The sequence below is a fragment of the Cydia fagiglandana genome, chromosome 6 (genome assembly GCF_963556715.1).
Source record: "Cydia fagiglandana chromosome 6, ilCydFagi1.1, whole genome shotgun sequence".
Taxonomy (NCBI): domain Eukaryota; kingdom Metazoa; phylum Arthropoda; class Insecta; order Lepidoptera; family Tortricidae; genus Cydia; species Cydia fagiglandana.
This window is the reverse complement of record NC_085937.1, coordinates 17466885-17489054: the sequence shown is the minus strand read 5'-3', so window position 1 is coordinate 17489054 and position 22170 is coordinate 17466885. Positions and strand designations below refer to the sequence as shown.

Here is a 22170-nt window from a genome sequence, read left to right as displayed (position 1 = left end):
AAAAGGCGGAAAAATAATTGGAAGTTTCATACACTTAGCTGGTCTGATGTTGAAATTTTCTATGGGAGAGTACATTTTTTTCCGGGGTTTCTGGGTTGCTCCCATAGTAAGAGTTGCTCAGTATGACCTAAACATTAATGGGTCTCTTTCTTGGCCTTTCGTTCTGATACATATTGTATATAACTCCGTATACTCTATCCTCTCTGCTAAGTTGTAAAAACAAAATTCGTCATTCCTATGGTCAACAGTTAGCATATTACGTAGGTATATGCATGGCAGTGATGGTTTTATCGCATAGGTACATCTATAGAAGAGGAGGCACCGTTCTTGCGGATCATGAGTCCAACCAACAAAATAAAGAGAGGAGTCATAGTTGGATATGCTTAACACCTTTACAGCCCGTGCTCCTCACGTGGGGCCACGGCTAGCCTCTATTACATAGCCATAAGGTTTACATGTCAGATTGGGACAGTGAACGTGTTAAGTTTCAATTCTATTATTTTCTCCTTCGTTCTTTGATCGATTCGGAGTATCGTATTATAGTACTATATAGTATATTTTAGTACAATAAGCGGGCTAAATAAATATATTAACATATAATAAGCTCAACGGTTTGGAAGAACGGCCGCCTATGACAGTTAAAATAAAAAACCGATCATAGTTACTCGTAGAACCTACTTAGTTATTGTCTAAGTTTGACACTTGACGAAAAAATACTTCTTTAAGAAAGGAGGTGTCAATTCGTAGCTGTTACAGTATTTTTTTAAAAGTTAAACAGATAAAATGTTGATGCTTAGTTACCATTGAAATAACAACTGCTTAGCAACTAGTGACACCCTGGCTGCTGACGTACGTGATTGGCAGTGCGTGTAGGTATTAATGACAGCAGCTTGAATTTGAGTGCTCAGTTACCACTGACTTTCTAACCGTTATTGTCATTGTGATAAAATAAGGGTGTATGTGTTAAAGAAAAACTCAAAAGTTAAGATATATGTGACGAACTGAAAGCCTACGCTAAAATGACAACTTAGATGTCCTTATTTTTGTGACGATTGAAGTGTATATGTTTTCTTGGACACCTTGCCCGCTCAGGTATATCTGCTGCTGACTGTACTTACAGTCGTGCCAGAGCGGGAGAGAAGATATAGCTTTACACTAATAAGTAATCATTCATTTGCATCGGTAACTTACCGAAAATGCAGCACCTGATCTCTATAATTAAACGTGGTACACAAATCTATCTCCGGACTAGACCCAGCGATGGCCAAAACATTCGGGCTAGTCTTCAGCACCGCCGAATACACAGTAGTCGCCGACACTGGCAGTTCAACCCTAATGTCTCCGGAGTATGAAAGTTGGTAGAGGTGCCTGGTGGCGCCCCCGGCGAAGACGCAGTCGTCGTGGAAGAAGGCCACGTGGATGCCGCGGTCGGGGAGGTCGAAGGTCGTCACGGGGTCCAGGGAGCGGAGGTGCCAGAGGGCTAGGCGGGGGCCGCCGCCGCACACCTGAGGAAATAGAATGTTGACGTCACACAAAAGTTTAGATGTTAGTGACAAAAAAAAAATATTCATCAACTTTACGGGACTGATTTAGTTAAATAATGTTTTATTCCTTTCTTACAAATACATAAGTCCAAAGGACAGATAAAAACAAACGATTCAAAGCTAATTCAGGCCAATAACCAGCCAAAGTGTTTGTCGTCGGCGGTCATAGCGTCAAAAATAGTTTTTAGTGTTTATAAACATCACAATTAAGTACTTAAAATTTGTATTTCTATCTTGCAAAGGCTGTAGCTTATGTAAAGTCACCGTCAAATTCGTCAAAGTATGTTTATAGATGTAGTGCATAATTATTTTCCATCGTTTTTTCACGGAAACGTACGAATGTGTCTTGCTATTTCAGTCAGTCTCGGTACAAAAAGTAATGAGGTTGACTGAAGTAACATGAGAAATACGAATGTTTCCGAGAAAATACTATGGAAAACAATTATGCACTACATCATATCTGTACATATTTCGCCTTATTAATAAAAAAATAAGATTACAAAGTGTGATATTGTTCAATTATACTTTTTAAATATGTATTCTAATCTAAAAATATACTCACAATCCAGTCATCTCCCAGAGACGCAGCCCCTATCCACTTGCCCACCTCCAGCCGGCTAACTTTGCTGTTGGCATGGGGCTCCAGTTTGTTATTACATTTTCCGGTCCTCTCATCCCAAAGCATGACTAGACCGTCTTCACCGCCAGATATAAGTTGTTGGGCCCTGAAATAATACTGATTAAATCTCATTTATAAAGGAACAGTGAAATGTGTAAAGTAGTGCAAAATATTGGTATATATATTTATATATTACGAGGTTCTCGGAAACGGCTCTAATGATTTCCATGAAATTTGCTATATGGGAGTTTTCACTTGGTTGTTAGTCTTTATTAAAAGGGTGACAAAAATGAAACAAAATTGAATCCTATCACTTTAAAATAAAGTTCAAAATTATTGTTCTCTGCTCTAACTTATAAAGGCTTAAAATTAGCTGACATATGATCTGTTAGGGAGCTTCATTTCATCATAAATAATATGAATTGGAAGTGTATACTCACTTGCCATGAATGCTATGAATATAATCATTATGACCCTTAAAAGTTATCACCAATCTGCCATCCTCCAGATTAAAAGCGTAAATATTGTTGTCGCCACATCCGGCAAACAGTCTGGACTGGTCTTCGGAGAGCCATAGGCTGTTCACATCAGATTGTTCCATGGAGGACTTCATAGGTATAGTTATGGTCCATGACGGTTTGGACCATTTTCCAGAAACTACTGCCTTCCACTCCCAGCCTTTGGACAAAAATATAGCACTTGTTTATAAGGATCATACAAAATGGTTATACTAAAATTGTCGCTCCAGTAGACAATAAGTAACAACCTGTGTGCAAATAAGTGACAATTTTATCACATAGTGCAATGGAAAATGAATATGAGTGGGCCCTAATCCTTTACACTTTACAGGGCACACTTAGGGCCCCCCCACATCTAGCATCTTTCGAGCGTCGGCGTCTGAGGTCCTACCGCGAACCACGTTCGACGTGTTACCTTCCTGTCACACTTACGTACGAATTTATAAGTGCGACAGAGAGGCAACACGTCGAACGTGGTTCGCGGTAGGCCCTCTGGTCAGCGCTATGGAAAATGACGTCGCTGTGCAGTTGCGTCGACGTTGCGTCGAGCAGCGGCCATAGAGTTGTAGACGCCGACGCTCGAAAGACGCTAGATGTGGGGGGGCCCTTAGATATTATACATATGGCAAAAATAACCACCCAATAACATCCTCTCTTTGTATTTTTTCTTATGCAGAATTTTCAGGACTTCGATTAGGCAATGAGCCAATCATGTATTTTTTAAATCTGAACCATGTAATGGTTACTAAGGATAAGATTCGCGAAAATATGGCTTTATTACCCTTACCTAAGCATTATGCTGTATCTATAGGGTTGCCATACGTCCCGTACATACAGGGCTGTCACCGTATTTAAGTATCACGTCCCATATTTTTACTGGTTTAGTCAATTAATAGCGCTGTAGAACAGTATACACCCCCCCCCCCCTATGGTGGCCCGAAAGTTTCTGAGGCGCAATAATATGGCCCTCAGGTAAAAAAGTTTGGACCCTGCTCTAGAATACCACTGTCCCGTATCAGTTCCGACTAATTATGGCAACTATGTATGTATCTATGGCCCATAAACAATATATTTTTGAGTAACAATCAAATATTAAGAGAATTTATGCAGCATTGTTAAAAGCGAAAACAGAGAGAGAGGAGGTATTTGTATAGCAGCAGTACAAATAAATACACAATTATTTCTTTTTATAAATTCTAAAGGCTTACCTGTAATTTCATTAACTGTTCCAATAATGAGAAAATTCTCAGAACTGGCCAAGCTGCATATTTGTTTGCCAGACTCGATTCTGTAGATTTGTTTGGGCTTGTTGTAATCAGACGTAAGGAGTTCTACGATTGGATTTAGTATTCTGTCAAGGCTGAAATTGAAAGACACAATATTATTCCTTTCTTACATATAAGGTCCTTTGGAAGGATAAATATTTATATAGTCCCTACCTTAAATTAATAAAATAAGTCAACTTTTTTGTTATACTTACTCAAATACAGCTACTTGTCCGTAAATGTTACCGGCCACTAAATATTTACCGCAAGGTGAAAATGTTTGGCATAACACGGTGTTATAAAGAATTTTATCAAGCATTGTGATACTTTTCTTCTATGAAAACACTCGCGACAGATTGTTTTGTTTGACTTTTTCCTTTAAATATTATGCGTTAATCATAACTATTTACTATGTATCAAAACCAAACATAACCTCCAAATATCAGCTTCCAACTCTTCTAACAACCTTGACACTTTGTGTCAATCAGACAATGTCAGATTCAGATGAATTTATTAAATGTTGAACTTTGTAAACTTTGTACTTGAAAGTTTATATAAATAATTATAAATTGATAACATTAAGCTAATGATCATCGAATAATATTATTTTTATGATTTAATACTGTTTTATTGTGTTCAAAAACATTTTATAGTACATATTAGCTAGATTCGTAAACGTTTTTCATAGATGATTATCTTTTTTTTTAATTATGATTGTATTGCCAACTACACTTTATCACCATAATTTAGAGTTTATATTAATACACTTTTATTATTTTAAACCAATTATTGTAATAAAATACTATCATATGTTTTCCAAGCAAATTTATCAAACAGCAAACTTTATATTACAATTGTGTTGTGCTCATTCATATAACAATTTATTATGGATACCTATAATATCTATTCTAAGAAAACCTATATCAATAAACCTAACTACAATATCTCTACTGCTCAACTACTGATTAAAGAATAAACTCTATAAACAGCTATATACAACTATAAAGAAACCCATAGATTTGTATTGTAAACATGACATGCAAAATTGTGATTCTCGCAATTAAGGGGGATGATTACTCATACCCTGGCAACTCCATTTCAACCATAGACAAATTAGTTAAAATATTAAAAAAATATTTTACCAAGATGGTCGTGTTGTAGAAGTTCATAAACGTGCAAAAAAATTACAAAAAGCCGAGCATTTATATAGGTAAGGCATCTTCTTTGCTCTCACTTGTAACAAATTATTTCAAGTTTACATAAATTCACTCAATTCCCCTCACCGGCATTTTTGTCGACGTAAGAAATTGCGCTTTGGTACATGTCCGTCAAACTTACGAATATACATTCTCACTGTATATAATTTCGTTTTAGCCTGACAAATCGGCAAAATGTACAACGGCATTGGCTTGACAACACCTCGAGGGTCGGGAACCAACGGCTATGTGCAAAGAAACTGGGCATCAGTGCGTAAAACCAAAGATTCCGTGAACTATCGTACTGAGGAGGAGATAGCCAAATTGGACTCGGCTTCCAATAAGCAGCCAAATCAGGAGATCCTCGACCATGAGAGGAAGAGGAAGATCGAAGTGAAGTGTGCGGAGCTTGAGGACAGCTTGGAGGAGCAGGGGTAAGTAAACCACAATATTAGATTACACTAAACAAAATTGCATACTATCACTGCCCAACTCAAATAATTTCAGTGTTCCACATTAAACAATAGATAGGCGAGTAATTTAGCGATTCTTATTTTAGTTTTGTGAATATTATTTTATGCTTATATCATTTTAGACTTATTGCATGTGGAATTTTTACCTGATTTTGGCACTACATTAGGTTTAAGCCTAAAAAACCACAGGACCGGTGTTGTTGTGTTCTTATAATTATTGTTTATTACAATCTTAAAACCTTTGCCATATTGAGTCATCTCAGAACTTATTTATTACCTACATATCAGACTAAATACAGCTGTTAAAACAGTAACCAAGTTGTTTTTCAATTCACCTTGGTATTGTGAAATTAAAATATCAACATCATTATTGATGTCATTTTAGCCGTTCGTCTAAGGTCAAATCTACAATATTGAAATCACTTACATTTTCTAATCAGTTATTTTAATTTCAAAAAGGTAAAGTTTTTGTCTGATACTGATACTATACATTTTCCATATAACTTAATTTTCTTGCCTAGACTTCCCAAAGGTTTACTGGGAAACAGTGTAATTAACAAAAACAGTGTAAGTATTCTACTAAGGCCCACTTGCACCATTCCACTAATCCCGGGTTAACTGGTTAAACCTGGAGTTACCATGTTTACCAGTACAATTTGACACTGGGTTGACGGTTAAACCGCTTAGCCCCGAGTTAGTGGGATGGTACAAGTGGGCCTAATACTAGTATCAGCACCAGATAAAAAATAAATTTTTTCAGTGGAACTATAAATAACCATTCTATTTTGGGCATATCATTTATTGCCTACAGAAATATATTTCAATTATGATATAGGTTATAGTTAATTTATGAGCAAAATCCATAAATAATCCATACTCAAACAAGTACATTGGAAAAGGAAATAAAGTAATTAAAATGCCTTTCATAATCAATTACGAAGGAGTAATAGCTTTTACTGTGACAAATCACTAGGTAATTGGAAAAATTCTCTACTTGCTAATGTTATCAGTAGTTGTCAATTTAGGCAGAAAATTGAACTGATTAGACTGTAGCACCAGCCCTAAATTTTATAGCCAGCCTTTTAAGTAATTTAAAGTGGCCGAAACTTTAATATTGTCTTCGGTTACTCCAATAGTTACTCATGAAATAATACTATTGAAACAGGTTATATTGCGTATATTGATATACCTGCCGGCGTATTATGGATAGCTTTATCCATGTTTATCCACATGATAAAATAACTGTCACTGTTTAACACCGTGGGATAGAAAGTCACGGACACCGTTTTATCACACTGTGACGTAGACAAGAACGACCATCATATCCTTACTGAATTCAATATACGCGATATAATCCGTTTCAATTTCAGTTTTATTTCATGGCTGTATCTTTGTCAGGCAAATAATAGCTCAGACTGTCTAATCTGGCCTGTAACGAAAAATGGATGTCTGACCCTTGGGTCAAAAAGTTTAGAGTTGGAGCTGGAGTTCCTCTGGTAAAGGCCTGTGCACACCGAATGCGTGTGCGTGGACGTGCACAAGCACGTGAGCGTTGTAGTTTACAGATCCTTATGAGAGACGACACACCGTGACTCATTCAGTCATTTTCTTACAAAACAGCATCCTTTGGAAGAGTTCAACAAATTTAACAATGGAATAAACAGTTCTTCCAAAGTGTTGCGCAATGTTTTGAAATAGGTGTATGAATAATATCATAATATTGAATACCTAGAATGCACGTTTTTAAACAAATTTATTTATCCTGTAGCCAAGTTGGCAATAACGGAAAAGATTCGTCGTTTCCGTACCTACATACATCAGGAAATTTAGGGTCTCCCCAGATATGACGACGCGCATTCGGCAAACACCGATAGGAAAAAGCTTTATGTCCGCGCAATGAGAGCGAAATAGCCATCGACGCGTCAGCAGGCGCCGGCCGATGCGAGCCGAGCCGAACGACGACTTTTTCACTCTTATTGCGCAGACATAAAGCTTGTTCCTATCGGATTTTGCCGATTACGCATCGACGTAGAAGCCCTTACTTCATCATCATCATCTCAGCCATAAGACGTCCACTGCTGAACATAGGCCTCCCCCTTGGACCTCCATTCGTACCGGTTGGAAGCGACCCGCAATCAGCGTCTTCGGGCGGCCTTAACAAGGTCGTCCGTCCATCTTGTGGGTGGACGTCCTACCCCTTACTTAGTAGCCCTTACTTTAGTGACTGTAAAATGTACATTGATTGATAACATTAAAAAACCGGCCAAGTGCGAGTCGGACTCACGTTCCAAGGGTTACGTACATTAAGTCCGACTCACGTTTGACTGCACATTTCTAATAGGTTTTCCTGTCCTCTATAGGTAAAGTACTATTGTGTATTATTTTCCAAATTTAAGGCCCAGTAGTTTCAGAGATAAACGGGGGGGGGGGGGATGGTCGGACAGACAGACGCACGATCCTATAAGGGTTCCGTTTTTTCCTATTGAGGTACGGAACCTTAAAAATGTAAAGGGTTACGAATTATTATTATGGAGTATTTACATTTATGTTTTACCAACGCTTACATCTCTTAGGTATATCTCACATCAACCTGATTATATTTTTTTTTGTCAATGTGATAATCTGTTATACCTCGTTCGATTTTTTAGCATTAAAAAAGTAAACAATCTTCACGTGTCCTTTTATTGAAAATTTTGAAAAAGAAGTCATCGCAAATATGTAACAAATATGATTATTTACATTCTTAGAACACGACACGTTAAGATCGAGTAGTCTTTTTATAATGCGTGCTAAAAAACGAACTATAAGTGCTGGGTACCCAATTGGATTTAATTGGTGAAGTGTATTGTTTTGTTTAAAATTTTAAGCCTCGGCGAAGCTTTAACACTTTCGGTGCCGGGCGCCCCGTTTCCACTATAACGTATGCGGAGTGAAATTTGGACAAAGTTGGTATATATAAAATATAAAAACACAAAAATCTAAATAAAAAAGATGTGTCGTCAATGTAAAGTCAATATGTCTGTCAATCAGTTTGGTAAGTCTCATAAAGATTGGGTGTTTAATTTTGTAATTATGGTAAATCAACAAGAACGCCTTCGTCAAACAGTATGTAATTTCTATAGTAGCCATCCCCTATGGCCGAAATCAAAGGTGGTGGAATATTTTGTGCAAATGGGTGAGAGTCGAAGCACTATTTACAATATTCTGGCGTCCTTTGCCTTGAAGAAAACCACTGCTAGAAAGCCTGGTTCTGGAAACTATTCCAGCTTGAGCAAGGTTTCGGAGAGAGCTCGATTAAAGAAAATTACGGCCGGCCGTGTCGCAAAATCTTATAGAGAGCTCGGCAGAAAATTTAAAACTGACGGCAAAACTAACAGTTTAACTAACTAAAAATATCTTAAAGACATGGGCATCGATATGCGATGTAGAAAAGTTAAGCCCACTGTCTCTGAAAACCAAGAAATCACTCAGAAAGTACGGCTGCGTAAATTAGTCAAAGAAATATTTTACGCTATAAACAATGTCACTTGCGTTATGGATGACGAGTCATATTTCACGTTAGATGGGAACGAGTGGCAAGGCAATTACTATTTAGAGAACACCAATGGTCCAACCGATGAGAACGTGAAATATGTTGAGTATAAATTGAGTATAAATTTCTTAAAAAAGTTTTGCTATGGCTTGCCATCAGTCGACGCGGAATGTCTAAGCCTGTATTCTTTGAATCAGGTTTAGCTGTGAACGCCGACCGCTACATAGAGCGTTGTTTGCCATTAGTGCGGGATTTCATAAATACGAGTCATAGAGGAGAAAATGTAGTGTTTTGGCCAGACTTAGCCTCAAGCCATTATTCCAAAAAAACCCTTAGCAAAATGGCGCAGTTAAACATCCCATACGTACCGAAGACATCAAATCCACCTAATGTTCCGCAACTTCGCCCTATAGAAGATTTTTGGGCAAATCTAAAGAGGCGAGTATATTGCAATAATTTTCGTCCCAACCAACATACAGCATACAACATAGTTTGATTCGAAAAATAAAATCGGAGCCGAATAAAGTGCCGACATCTGTGTTTTCGACAGCGATGAACAAAGTACCACAGAACTGCCGCAAAGCATCTCGCATGGGAGTAAACTATTTTATACATTAAGCCTTGATATATACATTATTATAAGAACATAATTATTTTAAAAAAGAATGGTGTTTTTTTTATTTAAAACAATATTGAACTTTGTCCAAATTTCACTCTGCATACGTTAAGATGAACGTGAATGTGTTAAGCTTCGTACCACCATAAAGATTGCTCTAGGACTACAGACCCTTTAGAAACCTCATAGGCAGACTCCAACCAAAACCTTAAAAGGTTGGCTCGATAAAAAAAATCTTCCGTCGCAAATTTCGTGCGGCGCGATGTATCTTTTGTTCCCTTTTTATTTCCTGGCCCCACGTGCGAAAATTTATGTATTTTCAACCAATTTATTGGTCCAGTTACGTCAGCAACATAAAGATGTATCAACGTAAATGTCCAATTGACGTAAATCAATTTCATTCCCAATAAAAAGATACGGTCCCTACGCTTGACCAGTACATGCTGGCGACAAGCCAAATTCAAGAGAACACACTATTGGGTACGCTCCAAAGCAAATATTTGTGATTATTGCAATAACTAGATTTACTTGAAGTAATTTATTGGGCTCATAAATATTGGGCTCCTGCAATTTGCTTTGGGACAATTGAATAGTAGGTAGGTTTGTTTAAGACTTTAAAGCTATAATCCTCAGAATTTTCTCTCTTAAAACTCCAGCGTAGTGCTAATCTCGCATGACCTGAAAACTCGTTAGAGCGTAGGGGCAACGTGTAAACAAGGCGTAGGCAGATTGGGCTACTGTTATTTTTATCGCGCCGTGATCGCTATAAAAACCGCAACAATTTATGTGCAACCTGTTTCTTTCACATGCTGAAGATATTATCTATTGACCATATAAATCCTAGTTGTATAATAGAAAATAAATGTAAGGGTTGTTGAACATCGATCGATTCGCACCCTCGTTTAGGGGCGATGCCCCTGTTGCGCCGGAGTGTAGTCAATACGCGCACACCCTCAGTGGAACACTGTTCATTCAAGTTTCCTCGGCACACGAGCGCGCACGGGGCTCGTCTTATCGCTTTTATTGTTTTTCAAAAGTAATTCGACTCGATTGCCTCACCGCGACAGCTATGCATTGGTTGGTACAGGTGTTACACGGTAGTGACGCTTGCGAATTTAATAAAAAAAAATCATTACGTGCCACTTGTTCACACTGAGCAGTCCACTACTGTTTACACTATTTTTTTAAATTCGAATTGTGTTTTTTTTTTAAATAATGAGCGTGTCTTTGGTGTGGTTGCGTAGGTTGCCGCGAGAGGAGATAGCGGCGCGGGTGGCCGCATTCAGGGCGAAGATATCAGAGACCAGCGAGAAGGACGTGCCCAGGGACGAATTCGGCAGGGTAGCGTGAGTACCTTTTACTTATTCATACCGTCCCTTTTATAGGAGTTCCATTAGTGAAAAAAGGTGAGAGTTAAAAGGTAAGGCTTGCAATATAGCATTACACTTTCACTGTGTACATCTTTGATGTATTTGCATACGTTTGGATTGTAGGGCGTGTTGGCAGTATCGCAAGACCGCTCGCGCAATACTTGGAATGCCTGTTATTGTTTTCGTAAATGACAACAACACACGACCACTGACTGTAGAGATGAACGCATACTTAATTAGTATTACAGTTGCGTTAAAATACACGATTGCGCGTGAGCATACAGCGTTGTAAAACAACGCCTAGATTATAAATTCTAGCGAAGGGAATTCGGATTTTTATTACAAAATTTAATTGTTTGATAACACGGTAACGAATCAGCAAGCTTGTTTCTTTTTTAATAAATGAATTTGGTATTTTGTTAAGTCTCGCGTAATACAGAGTCAAGCTCTTAAGATTCGGTTTTCTACCAAGCATACAATCTAGTATTTTTATACCTCTTTCATCCAAATACATTGTGATTGTTAAACACTGTGGTGCAGAGGGCCGAGAGACTTTATAAGCTCACGCCTAATACATTGCATCTTTCAGATTCAACGTTTAATTGTATGTAAATATTATATGTTCGTCTCTTATATTGTGCGTATCGTGTGTTCTTATTCATACGTCAGGTAGCGACCTTCCGCCTTTTGTTCATAAACGTAAAAAAATCTTTTTCAGTAGCATTTTAAGATTTTCACTTAGTCTTCACTACTGACCGACTTTTACACATTAATTTCGCTTAATCTTTATTAAATTTTAATTACACGTTTCGCACCTAATTAATGTGGACAAGCGCGGCGCGCTAATATAATTGGCGGCTACATGAATCGGGCGAGCGCCGAGCTGATGATGTATCGTTTCATACGAGCGTCATATTTAGTTCATCCACGTTGTTAATACTTAAGCCTCACTTACGAAAAAGTAGCCGCTTCTGAATAATTCAGGTTGTGAGTTCAAATTCAAACCTCCTCAGCGCTTAATGGGATTAATGTTGATACTGGACAGGGAAAAAATGCAAAAAGAGGGTTAAATCTAGTTATTATTTAAAAGTAGCTGAGTTAAGGTAACCCTTCATTGCGGACCTAGTAACTATGCTATTACTTATAAATATAATTCAGTTTTTTTTTTCATTATCAGCCGATCCGAATTATTTTTTTCTAGTATTGTGTTATTTTTAAGAATCCGAAATCCATACGGAGTTCTATGGCTGTACTTAATGTAAGCGTGGATTTTATGGTGGCTACTTTTTTCATGGGCTATTTTTAGGGAAATCTCAGCGGCATGAACCTAATTTGGAACCCTCTTGATCCAAAAAGCACATGATAATATGCATGAACGAATGTGAACCATTTACGCCAGTGGTTCTTAACCTTTTCAGTCCGGTCACCCCTATGACTAACTAGGGAACCTGATTTTACCCCTCCTCCCAATGGTAATAAAAAATAAAACGTGTACGTTTGTTGTATTATTATATTAGGTTAGTTTATTACCCCCGTAAAATACCAGTTTACCCCCACGGGGGTAATTACCCCCAGGTTAAGAACCACTGATTTACGCGGACAAAAATGGTACAACGTATATGGCAATCCGCGGTTAGAAGAATTCATTTTATTACGAAAGAAAATCAACGTAGCCGTACCGAATTCTTTTTTTTTTTTTTATTATGAATGGGCTTACTCATGGCCTTCAATTGCCTTCGATTTCTGACATAATTACTTAAAACATGTAACTTAATTTACACTAACAAGACTACTTAGTCTCGACGCATATAAATCAATTATACATATCAACGGCTCGGCGATAGCCTGACTAATGTAAGTAGCTGCCAATTTAACTGGTTGACATTTACGAGGTGTGCTGTAAGTTTGGTGAAAAACTATTGAGATAATTACGTCATAAAATGAATATTTTCAAGGTATTGTTAATCTCCTCCCTTTTAAAGTTCCGCACCAAAAAGGTACAAAGGAACCCTTATGGTGCGACTCTTTGTCCGTCCGTCTGTCACATTTGTAAATACTCGTATCTCGAGAACTACTTAAGCTCCAGATTTAGATATATTAAATTTGGAATAGTCATGAACTCATGAAGACCCTAACGTGAATCGTCGCCCGTGGTATTTCTGGATCGATACTACTTTCAAACCTTCAAGAAAAGAGCTTGCTCCCGTCTTAAAGGCCGGCAACACATATTGGCGACGGCATTGCCGACCATCAGGCGATTCGTCTCCTCGTAAACTCTTGTAAAGGTCTTATAAACTCTTGGGATCATTGATCGTTCATCCAGTTACGTGTAGTATAGATACCAGTGACGGCGCGTCCTTAAAAGCCAATTCCCACCGGGTTGCCTGTTTTTGGACGTTTGAGCTGAGTTGTAAAGTAAATATATGTAAACCAAATTACCCCGGCTTTCCTTTGGATATGTTTGACGCGCCGCCACTGATAGATACCCACATATTCCGACATGTATCCCTATTAATTAGGGTCAAGGCATTAGGCTCAGGTGGCTCAACCCTAATTGGAGAGCTATATTGAGAAGTATCTCGATGTTTCTAAGGGGTAGTATTTCCAGTATGTATCGGTTTTAAACTACATACATACCATGTTGTGATTTTGTTTCGTTACGACCTTACTTTTTTGACCTCGCTGGTTTTGCTCATCCAGTGTTTGTTAGATTAATTAAAGTTACTACATAGTTGGTGTGTTGTTGACTATCGACAATTAAGTTAACATATTGCTTGTGAACCCCACATGTAATTATTCTTAATTGCCGTATGTAATTAAGTGTAAATAAATAACAGATCTGCTTTTTCGCGAGCTCTTTGCAGATCGAAATTAGCATTATCATATCATACAGTTGGACTTTGCTTTTACTAGGGTACAGTTTGCAATAATATCTTACATAACAAAGTGCACAAAAATATGGGGCACAGTCTGTATCAAAATGATCGCTTTTAAATATTTTATCTCAGAGACATCGCAAACAATTTTTTTAATGTAATGAGCCTTGTTACAAACATAGTTAGCTGCTTACTTATGAACAATAAAACCATAAGCTTGTCACTAACGTAGTTATGAAATCCCCAAACACCAAAACTTTCTGGCAACATGGAAAATGGTGTTTGACCTTTCCACTTAGATTTCGTAAGTAAACGACAACATTTACGTAATGTCACGAAATCCCTAAAATAGCCCTGATGCCCGAAACGCGACCTCCGACCACGATATAGCGTTACATGCAATCCATTGACCGTCACCGCAAGAGCTCGGGTTACAAAATGTATATTGAACTGGCGATGGATAGCGGATTAGGACTTTCGTTCAGGTGATTCCCAACGCTCAACGAGTGCCCAAAGCGTGCCAATAACAGATACAAATAAAATTAAACAAGTCACAAATCAAGCTTAATTTGTATAGGATATTTTCCGTCTGCGCTCCTGCACTGCTGGATTGCTGAACAAAGAAGCTGTTACCACCTCGAATTTATGAAACTACCACCTCATTATCCGAGGAGTTTTTGATTCCCCATACATATATTTTCTATTTACTCAAGTGAAGGGTATCTATACGTCCTTATGCCGATGTCAGAGGGACGCAGCAGACACTTCTTAAATAATTTCCCATAACTCAATAAAAAATATCGTTAGCGCTATGTAAAAATCGCCGAGCTCGGTTCAACGACATCTATCGACTGATTGACTAAACTTTAAATAATGAGATTAAGAACTAAGTTTTACACTAGGTTCCATTATAGATGATTCAAAAACTTGCATGCAATATTATATATTCGATGCTATCAATAGAGTGCCTACAATGAACTCAGTCGATCGACCAAATACCGAAATGTACTTAAACTGTCTAAATGGGGCTTTAGTCATGAGGTTTCACTTATACTGGTTCATAGAAAGCCGAGTCTCGCATGGCTCAGTGAGTGCTATTCGTGGGGATATTGATCGGACGATGACGTCAGCCGTTCACCCCCTGCAGGGGCGGATTTTAATATGGCTCCGCACACCCTAGCTAAACATGTAGGGTATACATGTAGGGCAATAACTGCAACTAACTGGGTTGATTATATTTTTGCGCTGTCTCGCCACTTTCAGTTGTATAATACGATAAGTCTTGGCTCTGAGCCGACTTGTAACTTCGAGGACCCGTTCAGTATGCTACAGATGTCTTCTATATTAGGGTTCGAGCCAATAGATAGAAATAGTTCTGAAAGATGTAGTGTGATAGCCATTTCTTTTATTGTTTCTGACTACATTTATATTACCAAACACACATTTTCCCGTATGAATTGAAAAGGGGCGACGCGTCATCGTAAACCTTGTAGGAATGCAGTTGGTATCGCGTCTTAGGAGGTCAAAAGATTTAACTATTCATAACATGTGCGAGTCGGACTCGCGCACGAAGGGTTCCGTACCATAATGCAAAAAAAAGAACAAAAAAAAGCAAAAAAAAAAAACGGTCACCCATCCAAGTACTGACCTCTCCCGACGTTGCTTAACTTTGGTCAAAAATCACGTTTGTTGTATGGGAGCCCCATTTAAATCTTTATTTTATTCTGTTTTTAGTATTTGTTGTTATAGCGGCAACAGAAATACATCATCTGTGAAAATTTCAACTCTCTAGCTATCACGGTTCGTGAGATACAACCTGGTGACAGACGGACGGACGGACAGCGAAGTCTTAGTAATAGGGTCCCGTTTTACCCTTTGGGTACGGAACCCTAAAAAACAACTTATTTATATTTATTTATTTATATTTATTTTATTTGTATTTTGTTTCATTTTAATCAGAAAGCTTGTAAAACAACAAAACTATAATAGATTAAATTATTTGCCGCACCCCTGAAAGCAGGTCGCGTGCTGTTGTCTAAATTTATGTCAGTAGATTACGTTTGCTTATTAAATCAGGGGTTCTCAACCCGTGGACATGCGACGCATAAAAAGTGTACTCGTTTAGATAAGACTAGATTTTATTTGTTCGACCTGGTTTTTTAGGGTTCCGTACCCAAAGGGTAAAGAAGGGACCTTAATAGGTACTAAAACTCCGCTGTACGTCCGTCCATCTGTCTGTCTGTCACCAGGCTGTATCTCATGAACCGATAGGTAGGCAGTTAAAATTTTTATGTATTTCTGTTGCCGCTGTAACAACAAATACTAAAAACTGAATACCTATAATAAATATGTTTTATCGCATCCAAAGTAAAACAAGCTCAAATAATTTCGCATAAACCTAAATACATTGTTATTTGTTATGTTATGTTTATTCCACTGCGGGTGAATACTGGGTGCAATATATAACAATATATAACTCATCTGACGTAAGTGTGCCATGCCGGAAACAATTGGCCTAGAAATGTTCGCTTGACGATAATATTTATATATTTTTCAGTACAGTCGACGTCAAAGATATATTTACACTTTTGCACCTTACTCCTTTGTAATAAGGCGAAAAATTTAAACATATCTTTGACGTCGACACAGCAATAGATTTCGTTTGAAATATTGGAGTTCTGAAGATAAATTATGTGTTTACCTACGTTTTCAACATGTTAAGTCTATGTGGTTACATTTAGCAAGTTTTAATTACTGAGTACACCTGCTATTATGCACAACGAAATAATCGTCCTTGCTTTTTTAAGCCGATTAAGATAAATGATCACGACATATCTGTCCCATAGTTATATATATCACAAGTACATATAAAATAATACAAGATATAAATATATACGCGACTATGCCAAATACTATGAGCAACTTTTGTTGAGAGAACAATCTTAAGATCTCTAATAAAAATCAATTTAAAACGTTACACGATGTATGGAAACTAAATTTAAGAGTTGCTGCTATTGTAAAAATTGCTCATTGAAAAGAGTACCTAAAATCTTGTAAGTATAACCAAAAAAAATGTCACCCAGTATTTTATGACTCCACTTTAAAAAAATTACAGACCGGTAATCGCAGTAATATCACATTTTCAGTAATTATAATTGATTTGCGGCAGTAGTAAAGTTGACGAAATATAAAGTGAACCGATCTTGTTCATCGGCTCACTTTAGGTATATTTCGTCAACCTTACCTAAGTGACACTAGTGGTTTACCCTGTAATGGAATAAAACCACAACACAACCACGTGTTGAAGCTAATTAATTCCCTTGATTTTGCCAACTAATGTTATTCAGCAATCAGCATTAAGTGTTTTTATCACGCAAAGTTTTAACTATAACGGACACAGACAGCTGAATGTTATTCCTAATTAAGGCTGGCAGTATTACCGCGCCTACGCCTCATTATAAGGGAGTGTACCACCCTTTAAGCTAAATAAGGGTACCTTAGTTGACTACAGAATCCTAAAAAGGTACTTAGTTGACAATATATTACACTATGAAAATTGTAACTGTCTACGTATTTTGATTTATGAATTACAGCGAGTCGGGCGGACGCTACGTGCATAGGCAGGCATCGAACACCAAAGTTTACGAGACTTATTCTAGATGATAATGATGAGAACGACAATCGAAACTTAAATAATGTATGGAAGTCACGTGGCTTTTCGTAGGATCTGTCAGGTCATCCCGATACATTTTTCTATTCGTTTGGCGATTGTCATCTTGGACAGGCGTCACGCCCATTACATGTCATGTAATGACATCAGCTTTTAAAATTAAGTGTTCAGGTTCAAGTTCAACAGTCAACTGCAAGATTGATTAAAAAGTTGCTTCAAGGTAGCTTAGATATGGTTGAATTACAGAATTTCCAAGTGTCGTAAATAATTTTATATAAATTAAATAGCATGTGTACTGACTAGATGAACATATGTATTAAATATAGTTTACGCCACATTGCCATTCGCCGCACAGCGTTCTGCACGCCATTCATGTTGTAAATCATATTAGTTATATTGATAGAAATAAAGCTAGACAGTTTAATCCGTTACTATTTATGTAACAAAATGTAGGTGAAAGCAATAAAAAATATGTAATTTACTTTCTACTGTTTTGAATCAAAATGATGCATTATAAAATTGACGCGATTGAAAGTAAGAATATTCGATTAAATCTTACAAACAAGTTATCGTGGTCATTGATTACTACGCGTGTAACTATAAAAGTGAGTGATTTTACATTAAAGGTAATCTACGAGTCCGCATTGTAATCGATTACTCTATTACAAATGGGACAAAAAGGCTTGAAGAATTTTAAAATTAGTTTAAAGAGAAAATAATGCGTAAATAACGTTATACGACGTTTACATATGAATTCATTACTTTCTTCCTTATTACCATTTCTACATGTTGATACTCAACGCGTTTTTAACCGAATTTCCTGTACCAAAGACGCTTAAAACATCTCAACGTTTGCGAAAATTCCTAAACGGGGAAAATAATGAGTGTTTTCCCGTCGGGGTAAAAGGGGAGCGCTCCCTTTGTGCGTCGAGCGGAGATCCTGTTTGCGCAGGCTGCGCGCGGCGCCCGCAGTAGCGCCGCCGGCCCGCCGCCGGCCGCTCTCACGTACCCGGCCCCCGCAATCACGCAAGTCTTCCATTAGATTAATAATCTTTAGCTTAAGAAACCAAGTCTTCCACTAGTTTTAAGTATGCAAAGGGGCAGGGGATCGCGTCGCGAACAAAATACAAACAGAGTAGTTTTCGAGAGGCTATGGCGCGGGACGTTCCAAGCGGTAGTCGCGCCAGGGCGAGGCGGGCGGCCGCGAGCGGCGTCGCACGAACCTCTACCGGAGCCCCTACCGCCGCCGCCGGAGACTCAGGGGCCTTCGCACGCGGCCGATGTGCTCGAGCCGGCGCTCCGCACTCTGCTCGCGGGCCTCCGCGGCACCTGCTGTTGCCGCTGCGGCTGTGCCGCGGCCGAACGCAATTATAACGATAATTTGCAGGTCTGTCTCTCCAATGACGAGGAGAGGAAGTCCATGCGGTCCGTCATAAGGTGTGCATTTTATCGATCACTAGTATGTAGGTTGCAGGCGTCAGCCTAATCGTTAATTGAAAGCGCGCTATCGACTTGATTGGAAATTAAACGATTTCATACTCGTTTGTAGCCAACGCTTGGTTATTGTGATATGCTTCGTTTTATTACAAACTTATCAGTATGGATTAAGTATGTTAAATTATTTTAATGTTTCCCCATTTCTAGCGCACTTAGGTGCTGCTCAGGTAAATATTCGTTAGTCTTCTTTGAAGCTTTATTAGGAACACTTCCATATAGATAAAAACACATGCATCGATTGTAGGTTCTTTTCAATTGTGTATACTCGTAACACGTTTATCATCATTAGATTAACAGTAATTTACTTGACTATAGGTCTCAGACACAAATGACATGTCACATGCTAAATACAACATTCGTCGAATAATGCTAAATATAAATGCATTGAAATTTTTCAAAATGGTGATGATTCACTTATGGCACTTTGACCTGTCATTATAGTGTCTGACAGCTATTGACACATTTAGTAATACCTAATAGCAAAGCTATCAGTTTGTCTCAGCCGTCCTGACTAGCTCGCTTGTCCTCAGCGTGCGCGAAACGCACGCCGTGGCGGAGGCGCAGCAGGCCAAGAACGCGCGGCTGCGCGACGCGTTCGGCATCTCGCCGCGCTTCGTGGAGGGCTCCAGCCTGGACCCGGAGCGGCGCGCGCGCGAGCACGCGCAGCGCTACCCGCTAGTGCGCACGCCCAGCCATGAGCGCGAGGAGCGCCCGCAGCCGCCCAAGAAGAAAAAGAAACGAAGGTAATAGCTCACACACGAGTTTAAATAATAGGGACTTCTGCGTGGAGCCTGCCATCTCATGACCTAAATCGGGAACTTAAATTTGACATTAACAAATTTGTCATTCTAGTGGTTTTGGTACGGGACGTATAAAATTATTATTCAATGTGTTTTGATACAGGACACATACAAAATTATTACTTCGACGTGTGTTTAATTGTGGTTGAAAGAAAAGCACCATATGACAAGGCACCATCAGCCCTATGGGCGGAGACATTAGATCTTTAATTTTTTTTTAAATATTTTAAGCGACTCGAAATCTTGTTTGCCATACGATTTTAAATAAAATCAGCTTTTTTTCTTAAAAGTACTTTCTAACGAGCTTTACATCTACGTAAAAATGTGTGAATTATAAAATATAGGTATGGCAGTATTAATCAATTTTATTGTAACAGCATAGGTATGTCATGTGGCGTGACTTGGTAAATTCTATGTAATTAATCAACTTTTTCTATTGGCAAGTGACAGGCAAATTCAATAGAGTTGCCACAACATACCACAACAATAGTAGTTGACAGTTCATTCTTTATCCAACCAATTGTTTATCGACGCTTTTGTGTTTACAGCACATCGCCTGAAACAAAGAAAATAAAGAAGAAAAAATCGAAGAAAAACAAAAAAGAAAAGTAAGTTTATTTGTCAGTTATCTTTTACTGTTGTTATGTTTTATTGCATGTTTATAATTATAATATTGGAGATTTTTCAACCCCAGGCAGGTTATGTTGCCGCTATCGAAGAGGCAAGTATATTAGAGTATTTTTCATTGGATATAAAATATTATCCTGGTTTATAAATGTACTTAGCCGATATATTTTGCTAATTTCAGCGAGAGAAAAATGTTATGGGATTTCATAAGTAGGTATGGTAAATGTGAGAAATATTATATTCATGTTTTTCGAGCAATAACCTGAACTATACAGTCAGCAGCAGATATACCTGAGCGGGCAAGGTGTCCAAGAAAACATATACACTTCAATCGTCACAAAAATAAGGACATCTAAGATGTCATTTTCACGTAGGCTTTCAGTTCGTCACAAATACCTTAACTTCTGAGTTTTTCTTTAACACATACATCCTTATTTAATCACAATGACAATAACGGTTAAAAAGTCAGTGGTAACTAAGCAATCAAATTCAAGCTGCTGTCATTAATACCTATACGCACTGCCAATCACGTACGTCAGCAGCCAGGGTGCCACCAGTTGCTAAGCAGTTGTTATTTTAATGGTAACTAAGCATCAACATTTTATCTGTTTAACTTTAAAATAAATACTGTAGCACTACGAATTGACACCTCCTTTCTTAAAGAAGTATTTTATCGTTAAGTGTCAAACTTATACAATAAATAAGTAGGTTCTACTAGAATGATCGGTTTTTTTATTTTAACTGTCATATGCGGCTGTTCTTCCAAACTGTTGATCATATTATATACCTATGTTAATATATTTATTTAGCCCACTTATTGTAGTAAAATATACTATACAGGGTGGCCCATTTAGATCGGCCAGTATGGGAAAATCTGATACTATAAGATATACACCGATCTCTTCTTAGGAATCATGTCATCGATTTTAGTAACACGAAAAACTGCATTCATACATTAAAAAAAATGTGTACTCAGCTCGGGAATCGAACCCCGAACGTTTTGAAAAATAAAACTTAAGACTATTTCTATTTAGATATCGATTTTGTAGGTCTCAATTTAGTCAGTTTTCGAAGAGACCAGCATTTTTAGGGTTCCGTACCCAAAGGGTAAAACGGGACCCTATTACTAAGACTCTGCTGTCCGTCCGTCTGTCCATCCATCCGTCCGTCCGTCCGTCTGTCACCAGGCTGTATCTCAGGAACCGTGATAGTTAGACAGTTTAAATTTTCACAAATGATGTATTTCTGTTGCCGCTATTATAAGTAACAAGAAATACTAAAAACAGAATAAAATAAAGATTTTAGTGGGGCTCCCATACAACAAACGTGATTTTTGAGTAGTAAATATCAAATGGCATTCCGCACAGGAGTAATCTAAGTAACGCCCACTGCGGGTTCAAACCTACAACGTCCTGATAGAAAGTCGTACATACGCTACATGTGACATTATCTTCAAAAATTATATAAACTAATGCGAAATTAACATAAAACCAGAAGACACAAATTAATAAAAGAAATGAAACCCAAAAAAAAAAAACAAAAAGCTGTAATCTCTAGGTGCGTACGA

The 22170-nt window shown here is 38.0% G+C and overlaps 2 protein-coding genes across 6 annotated transcripts in view; one reads left to right on the top strand and one right to left on the bottom strand.

Annotated features, from left to right (window-relative positions):
- Positions 1–1105: 1105 nt before the first annotated feature.
- Positions 1106–4399, bottom strand: LOC134665617 (THO complex subunit 6). The gene is made up of 5 exons (XM_063522580.1): positions 4162–4399; positions 3890–4041; positions 2604–2841; positions 2107–2269; positions 1106–1505 (listed from the first exon to the last, which is right to left on the bottom strand). The coding sequence occupies exons 1-5, from the start codon at positions 4263–4265 to the stop codon at positions 1188–1190; spliced, it is 975 nt and encodes a 324-aa protein (XP_063378650.1). The 5' UTR covers positions 4266–4399; the 3' UTR covers positions 1106–1187.
- Positions 4400–5030: 631 nt separating this feature from the next.
- Positions 5031–22170, top strand: part of LOC134665395 (serine/arginine repetitive matrix protein 2) — a 30232-nt gene continuing 13092 nt past the window's right edge. For all 5 annotated transcript variants that reach the window (XM_063522337.1, XM_063522341.1, XM_063522340.1 and 2 more), the window contains exons 1-7: positions 5031–5156; positions 5321–5576; positions 11008–11109; positions 19707–19919; positions 20525–20584; positions 20671–20697; positions 20785–20817. In XM_063522337.1, the coding sequence (XP_063378407.1) occupies positions 5338–5576; positions 11008–11109; positions 19707–19919; positions 20525–20584; positions 20671–20697; positions 20785–20817 (674 nt within the window). In that variant the 5' untranslated portion in view covers positions 5031–5156; positions 5321–5337. The remainder of the gene's footprint in view (positions 5157–5320; positions 5577–11007; positions 11110–19706; positions 19920–20524; positions 20585–20670; positions 20698–20784; positions 20818–22170) is intronic.